General features: G+C 52.3%; 1 protein-coding gene across 1 annotated transcript; it reads left to right on the forward strand.

Annotated features, from left to right (window-relative positions):
* Positions 1 to 9,290: 9,290 nt before the first annotated feature.
* On the forward strand, positions 9,291 to 11,499 carry HRG_06577 (COM1 regulatory protein; the record flags this gene model as incomplete). Its single annotated transcript, XM_044865048.1, has 3 exons — positions 9,291 to 9,464; positions 9,612 to 9,922; positions 9,981 to 11,499. 3 exons carry the CDS (start codon positions 9,291 to 9,293, stop codon positions 11,497 to 11,499), a joined length of 2,004 nt encoding a protein of 667 aa, XP_044719988.1.
* Positions 11,500 to 12,114: the final 615 nt, after the last annotated feature.

The following is a 12,114-nucleotide window of genomic DNA, read 5'->3' on the forward strand; positions in this document are numbered from 1 at the left end:
GATAATAATAATAATATTATTAAATATAAAGCCCGCTATATAGTATAAGGATTTAATTAGGTCTATAGCCTAGATTATTTAGAAACCTTTTCTACGATAGTAAGACCCGAATCTATTAGAATGCTACTTATAATAGCTATTTCTAATAATTATACTCTACTATAATACGATATAAAAATGCCTTTATATATGCCGAAATAGATACGGATATTTATATAAAAATCCCTATAAACTGAAGAGCTAATACTTAAAGACTAGTTTAATAAAAACTAGTATAAGTATAATATTAGCTATTTATAGTTTCTAGAGCTATATAAAAAGTCTGCTTAAAAAAGTAGCAGATTATATAAAGGTTCAGCCTCTAGGCGAACTAAAAGACTTCTTAGGAATATATATAATTATAAACTAGAGTAGAAAGGAGATATTTATATCCTAGGAAAAATATACTCGTAATAAAATATAAGAATATAATAAAGAAGACTTAGGGACTTCTACGCTTACTATAGTAGAGTAAAGCTTAAAAGGCTACTATAACGCCTTCAAAAAGAAATCCTTATTTACTAAAGGAAATAGGGGCTCTATTATATCTAGCTATAATAAGCAGGCTAGACATTTTATATGCTGTTATTTCCTACGCTAGATTTGCTTCTAAACTAGATAATACGTATTTTAAAGCGTTAAATACTATCTAGAAATATTTAAATAAATATCCTAACCTAGGGATAATTTATTATTATAATATCCCTTATACTTATAATTTTATAAAAGGTTATTCCGACGCTAGCTAGGCGTCTGACCTTATAGATAGAAAATCCGTTTCCGGATACTATTTCTATATTTATAAAAATATTATAAGTTAGGCCTGCTAGAAGTAAAAATCTATAGCCCTATTAACCTACGAAGCTGAATTTATTGCTCTTAGGGAGGCTAATAAAGAAGCTTTATATCTAAATCGGCTATTTTATACGATAAATAATAGCTTGTCTATTAAGATTCCTAATACTATACCTCCTATTTTAACGGATAATACTGCTGCTATTAAATTAGTAGAAAATCCGGAATTTTATAAAAGACAAAGTATATAGACATTGCCTACTTCTACCTAAGAAAATATTAGGAAAAGAAGATTCGGATTTTCTATATTAAATCCGAAGATAATATTACCGATATATTTACTAAGGAACTAAGAAGAAAAATTCTTTAAGTTCTAAGAGCTTCTTTCCTTAGGGAATTAAAAGAGCCTTAAAAAGAAAAGCTTATATCCCTTAATAGAGGTTTTTAGCTGTCTTTTACTTTCTTAGCTTTTCCTCTATATATAACTAATAGGTTTTCCTTTAAAAGGTTTCCTATTAATAAAAACAACTTATAAAAATAAGGGTTTTCCTTATTAAAAGGTTTCTATAATAATAACTCTATAAGGCTTTTTCTTATAAAGGTTTCAAAGAGAGAAATAATTATAACTATAACTAGGATTTTTCCTACTAAGGTTTTTCCTAGAAAGGGTTTTAAAATTTTCCCTTATATTCCTATTATATACCTTATTCTTAATAAGGATAATTCTACTATAAAAGAAATAACTAGTAAAGAGCACTATTTACCTAGTACTCTTTAAGGGAGGCTATAAGAATATACCCTTATATTCCTATTTTACTATTATAAAGAAATAATAGGCATAGGGAGGCTTTATAAAATAAGCTAGTAAAAAGAGGCTCTATAATACGGTCTAAGGGAATAACCCTTAAAAGATAAAGACCTCTACTAGATAACTATACCTTCCTCTAAGAAAAGCGGGTTAGGATAAGCCTATCCTTATAAACAAAAATATATATAAAATGCATAAGTTAATTACGAGTAGAACGGATACCCTATTGCCTATTTTAGCCTAGCGGTTTCGAAGATATCCGCGATACGAGAATAGGTAGGGCATAGAACATTCTAGTTAAATCCACTACTTATACTAGAACCTATAGTCTTACGTCAACTATCACGCTATAATTAGACCACCTACTAAGTTAGGAAGATATACTATAGATAGAGCTTTTTAAGCACTATAGAATATGCTAGAAAGCTGACTAATTGGTCTACTAGTGGGCGAGCAATGGTCTATAAAAGACGAAGGATTTCCCTAGGAGTAGTAGATAGAATAAGTAAGTTCGTAAGTATCTTTTGCAACGCTATTCTTTTAATATATTATTTAGCCCCTTATATGCTCGTTATAAATTCCGGACGAAATCCTACCCTATACTCCTTCGACCGATCTTTCCGCTTACGTTATCGATTACCCGATTCTGCGCTTATTACTTATACCTTCTTATAGGTACCTTTAAAATACTAAGACGATTATAGGAAGTCTATTACTTTATTATTAGCCTAGTAAAGCGCGGCAGAGCTAATAACCCGAGTGCTTTTTAATAAAATTAGCCGCTCCATCGACCGTTAGAATTCGCAGCTTACAACGGCATAGCTATATATATAATAACTTAAGCACTAAGTATATCGTCTACGGCCTTAGAAGTAGAAAAAGATACTATAAGACCCTAATAGCCGCTTCGTACGTATTAAATAAGTCCTTAAGACGAGAAAACGGCTCGAACGTATCCTTAAGCCGTCTACTATTACAATAGCTAATTAGAACGCAGATTTTAAAGCTCTATATAGTAGCTGGCAGCTTGAATAGCTAGAAAACACTAAATTGATCTATCGCGATGTTAAAATGCGGCTTCAATTGCCGTTGGAAGGTGCCCTCTTTGCTGTGGGAAGGGTGCTGGAAGGGGGGTGTGCTGTAAGCTAGGTGGCTGACGTTAGTAATCGCGTGCACATACGGATACATGGCAGTTCTATGATCCTCCAGCAGCCCAGTATCCTGTATGCACGTCGTACGTGTATAAACCCCGCAGGGTCGACTAGCCTGCGTCTGTCGCCGTTCTCGGTCAAAGACTCAGAGATCATGTGGCTGCGCAATCAGTGTAAACCTTGACATCCTCCGGTATGCGTCTATCCTACCTTGTATGCAGGTATCTTCTCCACCGGGAGGAACAAGTTAAGTTACATACGGATACTGCTGTTATAGGTATTCGGCAGGCGTGGAGAGAGGAAATGGCGAGATATGGCAAGACATGTTGCCGCGCTCCGGCGAGGCAAATTTCCGTCGCCCCCTTGCCAAGGCTCGATGCCGTAGCGCGGACACAGTGCAGACGAGGGGATGGGCATGGGGAAAGGTGGCTGGGTCTCGAGGTGAGGCCTTTTCTCTCTCGCCGCGGTGGGCATCTCGGCCTCAAGTCTTTGTGATGAAGAAGGCCACCACGAGCTTAACAGCACCGGTGGGTCACTCGACAAGGCTATGCAGCTCGTACCATAATTAATGACCGGTTGTCCTTTCAGCTTGGCGAGCCCGTGGCTAGGGGGCGCGCCCTGCCTGATTGGCATGACTTGCAGGCGGCTAGCGGGCTGATCCGGTGGATCGTCGGGAAGCCGAAGCGTCAGGCCGGGCGGGAGCCGCGACGATATTTGGCTACAAGTAGGAATACATAATACACATGGCCGATGGACCTGTCTGTGGCCGGGACAACAAAAAGGTCAATTCACGCACAGCCAGCCAGTCAAGCCATGTCTCGGTGGCTGTGGCGACGACGTACCACAAAGTATTTAGGTACCTACCAAAAGTTACTTGCATGCACCAAGTAAGGCATCCAAACGAGCTCGAACTATTGAGGCTCACCCAAAAGTGTCGTACAACCAACCATCCGCGCCTGGGTTTGAGACACAGCATTCTCCTGTTCGACGCTGCCCTTTGCAGAGACACCATCCCGGCAATATCCCCGGCTGCTCCAGCAACTGCGGCGTCGGGGCACAAGGCTCCGAACTGGCCCGACCCGACGACGATGCTCCCTCTCGGGGCAATTGGGCTGCTGCAGCATGAGCCCTGCCATGTGCCTGCGGCCGTAGCCTGGAGGAGGTACCGAATCACGGGGCACAGTATCCGAACTCGTGCTTTTCCGAAGACTGTTGGTTGGTCCGGAGCCGGCAATTGGCTGTCTATTTCAGTCCCGGGCCGGCGGCGGCAACGTGCCTGCTGCAGCTCCAGCCCGAGCTGAACAATTAGCAACCCCCGGAGTAGCTACGGCCCAACAGCAAAGAGCCGACGCTTCGAAACGCCTGATGAATACTGGGTGCTGCGGACTCGGCGCAGTAACTTCGACCTCGCCGGCCAGTCGCTTGTTTCGAGGTCGCAGATGCAACGTTGGGGGTTGAACTGTCGATTTCCGAGGTGCGGACGTACATACAGTGTCACAATACAGTGCGGAAGAGTAAGAATGCACATGGCCAATCCGAGTGTGGGGATCGCGCCCCCCCAGCGCCTCCCCCTCTGTTGTTAAATTCGACAAGCGCAACTCGTTATGTTTTTGCCGGGACATCTGTGGCTTTGACGATTGCGGGATGAACCTGGAACGAGAGCGTAGAAATCACCAGCTTGTCTTGCCAGCCCCCCCCAGCGAGCACCCTCCTGCGTGGCCCCTCGACATTGTGCTGAAACATGGACCCCCCCATTCCGCTCCTTACGGCTGCGCCGTCGCCCCTGCTTGTCGTTCGACTGGTAGATTCTCGAGATGAGACTCGAGTTAGCCTGATCGGCCAACACGTTTCTCGCTAAACTCGGAGTAGGCAGCTGCTGTGCAGTCCGGCATCGTCTCTTCCAGGAACACGCACTCATCCTCACCAATCTCATCAATACTCTGTACCTCTTGTACAGTACCAGTTTGGTCTGGTGAGGAGGGGCCTTGCTCCGAGCCCTGTCCCAAAAAATTGTCGGACAGCTACTGGGCACTTCAGATCCTAAACGCTCCCCTGTCGGCCATTGTCTGTTTAGCGGGCCGGAAAGGCGCCATCAATGACAGAGGACGGGCGAGCCATGGCACCATTTTGCAGCCATGAGCATCCGAGCTTGGTTCCACCTTGTCTGCATGCCGGGCACGAACGGGCAAGCTGCATCCCGTCTGCAGATGGGCCTTGATGTATTCGTACAGGATGTACTGTACCTGCAATGGGCCTGCCCACGCCCCCTCCAGGGCTCAGGACCTGGACGGCGGGCAGGGCGCCGGGTACCGCCCTGTACCTCTGCAGCTGCAGCAGGGTTTTTGAGTTGGAGAGCGTCAGGCACCGGAGCGCAATTCAAGCGGCGTTTCAGGGACCGGGTCATCCCATCATTCATGGCCGGCCTTCCCGCGAGCCGCCCCTCCCCTGTTCTCTCGGGGCAAAAGGGCTGCCGTCTACAAATCCTCGTGTGTTTGAGGAGCCGGCATAGACTTGGAACGAATGTGACGACTGCGGCCTTGAGGTACCTTTACCGTCACGTCAATTGGCCTCGGGGCTGTACCTACCTATTCTACCTATTGTAGGCGTGTACCTTAGGTACCTAGATACCTCACCTACTTTGGTAAGGTATGTACTGTACATGCATGTACCGCTGCGGCACCCAACGACAAGCGCAGCATTTTGCCTCATGTGCCGTTGGCCGTCCTGCTGCCTCGTGGGCGGCCATGTACCGCCAAGTACCCGAAAATGGAGTAAGCAGAAGCGTCCCGTCGGCTGCAGCCACCCCCCTCCCCACATGGTCGCCTTGCGGATGCGTCTCTCGTTATTATTCTGGCAGGCAGGCCAGGGAGGGTGGGCGCCCGAGGAACTCGCGTGTTTTGCCCTCTCTACGCACATAACCCCATGCAGCTTCGCCTACCGACCGACGCCCTAGGGCTCTCTCTCTCTCTCTCTCTCTCTGCACGCTCGAGAGCGGCTCTGAGCAATCTCCACCACGGACAAAAGAGATGGATGATTCACATGTGCTCGGTGTAAGTCGCCACAAGTGCGTGTACAGTACACACAGTCCAACTGGCAACGAGACATCAGAAGCTCGTACGGACGGATACATGTGCCCAATCGGGCCCTAGGCGGATGGCAACTCTGGCGGAGGTGGGCTGTTGCTGGCGGTGATGTCAGCGCGAGGCTTGTGAGACTCTTGGGGATAGTCAGCCGCCTTGTCTTGTGCCACATTCTCGGCCTACGACGCGGCCCCGCCGGACTCTGACCCCGAACCGTGTAGATCCCAGATGCCCAGGGCGACTATTGCCAAACCATCTTGGCTCATCATGCCAATTGTTCCATGCCAGTCCGCAACAGCACTGGACATACCTGAACATACCTGGACATACAGTAGACGACACTCGCCATCATGGACAAAGTTGGCAAATGACACCAGAAAACGTGGAGCGCAAGGCGAGGAGCCGGGGTGGAGGGGGGAGGGCCTGGAAGCCAGCTCGGCCTTTCTCGACGCTGTGCACGCACACATGCAGGCCAAGCTGCGGAGCCAGCGACTTCTCTGCAGTCATCCGCCCCAGCCTTCGGCGTGGCTGATTAGAGAGGATACGGACAAGAAGAAGAAGAAGAAGAAGAAGAAGAAGAATCATTCGCACTAGTTAGCCGGCATCCAGAGAAAGAAAGCAGACAAGAGAAACGAACCGGCCGTCCATGTTACTGGGCCATGGAACTCTGTGATCCAAGGGGTGAGACTTTGGGGCCGAGACGACCAGGCACTCTTCCGCCTCCAACTGCGGGAAACCTTGATTTGCCGTGTGCGAAGAAGCGAGCGGCGCTTGCTGACCTGTGCACTAGTGTCATCCTCGTGGCACAGGCACAGGCACAGGCACAGGCATCGTCTCCTTTGCTGTCGGCGTCACGAGGGCAGAGGGAATGGATGCGAACACACACGCGCGGTGGCGTAGTCATGGACGGGGGATCAAAGGGGGGAAGAGGCGAGGCCCATGTGTGGCTGGACGAAGAGGGACATGTAGAAGTCATCTCGAGAAATACACACACACACACACACACACACACACACACACACACACACACACACACCGGCACTGTCAGATCCGGCTCGTGAGCTGGGGGCCGAAAGCTAGACGACCGGTAAAGGGAGGGAGGGGGTTCCCCCACTTCTCTCCCCCCCACCCAAGACAGTATGAATGGGTGGAAAATGATGATCAGATTGAACCGGAAATAATGAATCCATCACAAACCATGCCCTCTGGACGTCCTGGGACAGGCGACGGCCATACTCTCGCTCACTGCCCGCCGTCGTGCGGCAGACTGGCAATTGCAAAAGGAAAACCAAAAATCAAAAACACCTAGGGCTGAGACGATCCGCGACGGGTGCCCATCTTGTTTCTGCAGCAAAGCAAATCGATAACATTTTTGGGCGAGATCTGGGCGAGAGGCCGAGGCAAGGAACGCTCCCTCTTTGCCTCGCCTATCCAGATCCGCCGGCCGGCCCCCCCCATCCGCCCCATGCCAAGGGAAAATTGCCTGTGTCGATAAGAGATGCCCCGGAGCGACCTATCAAGCGCCTCTTGGCCGCTGTCTTGCGACGCTGCGCTGCATGCATGTACACGCGCTGCACGCACGCTCAGTATGGACGTCGCAGGTACCTTGGCCTGTTCGTATTGCGAGGTTGGGCGTTGCTGGTAGTGGAAAAGGAGGACGCCGGTGAGCGCCTCGCCCGCCAAAAATGCTCCGTCGTTCCAGTGACTTGGTCGGGATGCATCACTGGTCCATTTCAGAATCGCCCGCCTCGCTGGATGTGAGTGCGTTGTGCCTCGTACTACCAGCAAGGTGGTGGTACTGGCCCGCCATGATAAGGCCCTGGCAGGTCATGGCGTGCAAAGCGCCACAGAAGGCCCCCCCCCGCCTGGTCAAAGGTGACGAGAGTACTGGTGCCTCTTCTCACGTCTTCGAGTTGCCAGCCCATCACCAAACCTCGCCGCTTGGTCTACTGTGGTAGTGCCAAGTGGTAATGCAAGGACGTGATGCCAAGCACTAACCCCAAGGTGCCCAAAAGGCCTTTTTAGAGCCCAGCCGCCAACGCACTCGGGCGCTGCCCTTGTATCCATCGGTGAGTACTTGCACAACTTCGCCTTGGATCCCTGCGCTGTTCCGCCACGCCGCGATGGACGTATGCAATTGCCCACATCAGACACCAGTCCGCATTGCTGGCTACGTACTTCTAGATGATGCGCAGAATACCGGTCAGGTTCGTCAGGCGAGTTCTGCGGCTGTTCTGGCTGGTCCTTGCACAAAGGGTGGTTGTGACTTGAGCCGGCCGGCCACCTCTGCCGACTGACTGTACGGGGTATGTACCTCGCCCAGCGGTACTTGGTCTACTGGCGTCCGGGGTGTCGCGTAGCCCCATGTACCCAAGGTGGCGTGCAAGTCAGGCCGCTCCGAGGAGCCGTCGCCGCATCTTTTCGCGCCCATGTCGCCGCCATTGGCATATCTCCTCACTGTGCCCTTGGTCTCGGGTCGCCAACGAGTATATCAAGCACGCACTTCGGTCGACTGACATCCAGAGCCTGAACAAGGCCGGGTACCGGGTTCTGGGCCGCAGGATAAAAGGTGGTGGGGGTACATACTTAAGGTACCTCTAGTACTACGAGTAGTACCTACTAGTACTACCACTTACCTAAAGTACTACCCCGCCACACCCCCCCCTGGCCAAGACGCCGCCTGTGGGTGGGCTCGGGCTGCTAGCACCGTCATCGGGAAGACGCTTCACCCCCACTGCACTCTCAGGGCTCCAGCGCCTTGGGACTAGCCCCAGGTACCTCGAGGTTTCATGGCCGCCGCCGCCGAGGTACTGTACTGCACTGTACCTCCCAGCCGGGGCGGTTTCCATGGCTGCCAGGCGGCCCACGCCCTCTCAACTGACCAAAGTCTCCAGTGGCTGTCCACCCGCCCCTACCCCAGTAAGCTTCCGCCCATCCATCCCTCTCTTCCTCTTGCTTCCTCGTGACGGGGGAGCGACATCTCTCTCTTCTCCTCCTCCTCCCACCACGCTCGTCCCGAGAGCCCATTCACCGGCTTCTTTCCTTGGCTGCCGACCTTTTTTTTTGGTTATTGTCCCGGGCCCCATTCACCCGCTGCTGCTCCTATTGTGTGCTTCACATCCATTGCTCTCCCTATGGGGGGACGCCGGCAGCCCATTGTCTTTTGTTCTCTGCCGGCCGGCTGCAGCCATTCGCCCACGACCCGACCTTAGATAAAAGCATTCGACAATGTGACGACCTCTCACTCGACAACCTTTTCTTTCAGAAGTCCAACACCCAACGCACTTCCTTCCCAATCTCGCCCTCGAACGCTCCCGATTTCCCTACCCACCGCCACGGCGATCGGCATCATCCACTTTCGCCCTTGGAACCACCCCGATCTGGCCCGGTTCGCGTTGACACGCGCATACGGCCATCATGAACTCCCTCAAGGTTCCGGAGAGTGGCCTGCTGCTCGATGGGCCCTCTGAAGGGGACTCTTCCTCGCCTCCCCAGGCCTTTGTCCTCTCTCTCAGCGACGCCGTCGTTCAGAACCTCGTCCAGAGTGCTCGCAATGGCGAGGATCTGCACCTCGCCTTGGGGAATATTCCGGTATGCTGACTCCTTGGAAAGCCACTCCTGCCCTGTCTCGGTCAAGGGCGCGTGTGTCTGCTGCTGGATGAGGCGTTGCCGAGCCGCGGCGTTGTGCCTTGTTTTCGTTTAGATGCAGTGGACATGCTGACAGCCAGGTTCACTTAGACGCTGCATTTTGGCTCCCAGTCACATGCAATCACCCCGCCCGACGATGACGTTCCGTACGACTTATACCTCACGAAACCATTCGAGTCGACGCGCAAGGCAGAGAGGCTGCCCCACACGGGCTCACTGTTCAAGAAGCCCAAGCAACCCGCCTCGGACCAGAAGAAGACCTCGGCTAAGGCTGTAAAGGACGCGGACCAAAAAACAAACGGTGCCCCTACCAACGGCAAGAGCTCAACACCCTCCGCCTTGGAGTCCGACATCGAGGCTCTCCAGAACGGACTGGCGGCCCATGATGCGGCACGAGAGAGGTATGGCCCGAGTCGAGGTCAGACTCCTGGGCGTCGATATGCTAATCATTTCTAAAAGAGCTCGCATGGTCGAGAAGCTGCCTGCGTCGAGAAAGGGGGCAGACAAGGCAAAGGGCAAGCTTTGGCCAAATTACAACTCGACGCCCAAGTCAATGCCGACATCGCCCGCCCTCAACAACTCTGCGGCCTCGCCGTCCTCGACCCCTGCCTTGGATGCCTCGCAGCAGGTGATGGAACGAAAGAAGGAGCAAAGAGTTGTGCTCGTCCACGAATTGGCCGTCAAGGACCGGACAACAGACTACTTGCGGGGGAAATGGGCGGCCAGGGAGTCAGAGTTTCGACCAACTCTGGAGAAAATGGCCGAGTTCAGCCCGGACTCGAACAAGTGGGCGATGAAGAAGCCTTGTTGGAAGGAGCTGGACGTGTGGAGATACGACTACGGCACCCAGGAAGATCGGCTGACAGCCATCGACAACGCCGTTCGACAGTACGACAAGCAAAGGCTGTCATCATCCGAAGTGGAGTGGCAAAGGCTACTGCCAAAGGAGGAGCGAGGCAAGGGCAAGTGCTTGAGTCGTCTGCAGGCCAACCTTGCCAAGGGTCCTGCGCAGCAGCCGGCACCGAAAATCAAGGTACAGCGGGCGGATGATAGCTCCGGATCCAAGGACGACGGGGACAGCCTGGACACTGACAAGCCCAAGGCCAACGGGGAAATCATGTCGAGATCGAACTCGAACCCTCTGCCCGCCAAGTCGAACAAGATCACGGCGCAGTCGGCTCAGGCCAAGCGCCTTCTTGGGAACTCCAAGGCCAAGGCGGCAGCGCAGAAGCCATCACCGACCAAGGCCAAGCCTGTGGCCAAGGGAAGCAGCGGGCGCGTCCTGTCGGCGGCCATAATCGAGAATTCGGACTCGTCGGGCGACGAGGCCCCTGCGCAGAAAGCCAAGCCGGCTTCGTCCAAGCCCAAGGACACGGTCATTGTCAAGACGAAACCTCTGCATCGTGCACCGCCTGTCAAGCAGCGGCAGCCGCCGCCGCCGCCGCCGCCGTCGCGGCCCCCCGTGAAGCGAAGTCGCGACGACGACGATTCGAGCTCCAGCTCTGGCACCCCACTGTCGAAGCGGATCAAGCCAAAGCCGCAGCCGCTGCCTGCGCGAAGCACAAAGCAGCGACCGCCCAACGCGGGCCCGGCGTCCCGCAGCGCCGGCGCGCCTTCGTCGTTGAAGAGCAAGAAGACTTCACCGACCAAGTCTTCGCCGTTGGCGTCGTCGCCACCAACCAACGCATCGGACCTGGACGAAGAGACGCCGCCGGCGCCATCCAAGAAACGCAAGGCCGAGAACGATAGCAAGCCAGGGCCGACGAAGCGACGGGTGGTTGAAAGCGTGCCGACGGACGTGCTGAGCAAGGCGCACAAGTTCAAGGCGTATTACCAAAAGTACGAGGCACTTCACTACGAGATCTCGGCGCTCGACGACCCGCCGCACGAGAAGCTGGCGGACCTATTGGACATGAGAGGCCGGCTGCAGATGATGAAGAAGGAAATTTACAAGCAGTACTCGCCCGACAGAGAGTAACGAGGATCGGGCTGGGGGCATGGACATTGGACGAACTTTGAATGCCCGGCAAGCAAGGGAGCGCTGATTTTGAAACCATTTGGCAAGAGGCCATGAAAGGCGTACAGGATAGTTTTCACCCAGACATTTGTCGGGTGCATTTGCATCAGGAATCATGGAAGGCCAGGGGACTTGCATGCATGCAGCAAGGGAGGATGAGGCGCTGGGCTGGCCAAGTGAGAGATTTTAACTCGACTTTGATACCACGAACTTGAGAAAGGCCAGAGAGGCAAATACAACGAAAGTTACAAATGGACGAAGCAGACTCTGGCGTGATGTGCCTTGAGCTCGGGACTTAAGCGACGGGCATGGGTAGAGCGCGGTGCTCGGTGGGAGTTGTCTATTAATAACTGCGAGGCGGCCAATGGCATTTGACAGGGCGGCAGCGGTAAAAGTTCCCGGCCAAGTACGGATGTACCGCGAGGTACCTTTTGTTTCCAGCAGCATGGGATGGACGGCGGAGCTCGGGGTCATGATGATGGACGGCTGCTGCAAGGAGCAGATGGTTGGAAAGACGTGTACCAATGTGTACTGTACAAAAGTATATGATGAGCAGCCGAAAACGTGGAAGAGGAT

The sequence above is a fragment of the Hirsutella rhossiliensis genome (genome assembly GCF_020360975.1).
Source record: "Hirsutella rhossiliensis strain HR02 chromosome Unknown scaffold00006, whole genome shotgun sequence".
Lineage (NCBI taxonomy): Eukaryota > Fungi > Ascomycota > Sordariomycetes > Hypocreales > Ophiocordycipitaceae > Hirsutella > Hirsutella rhossiliensis.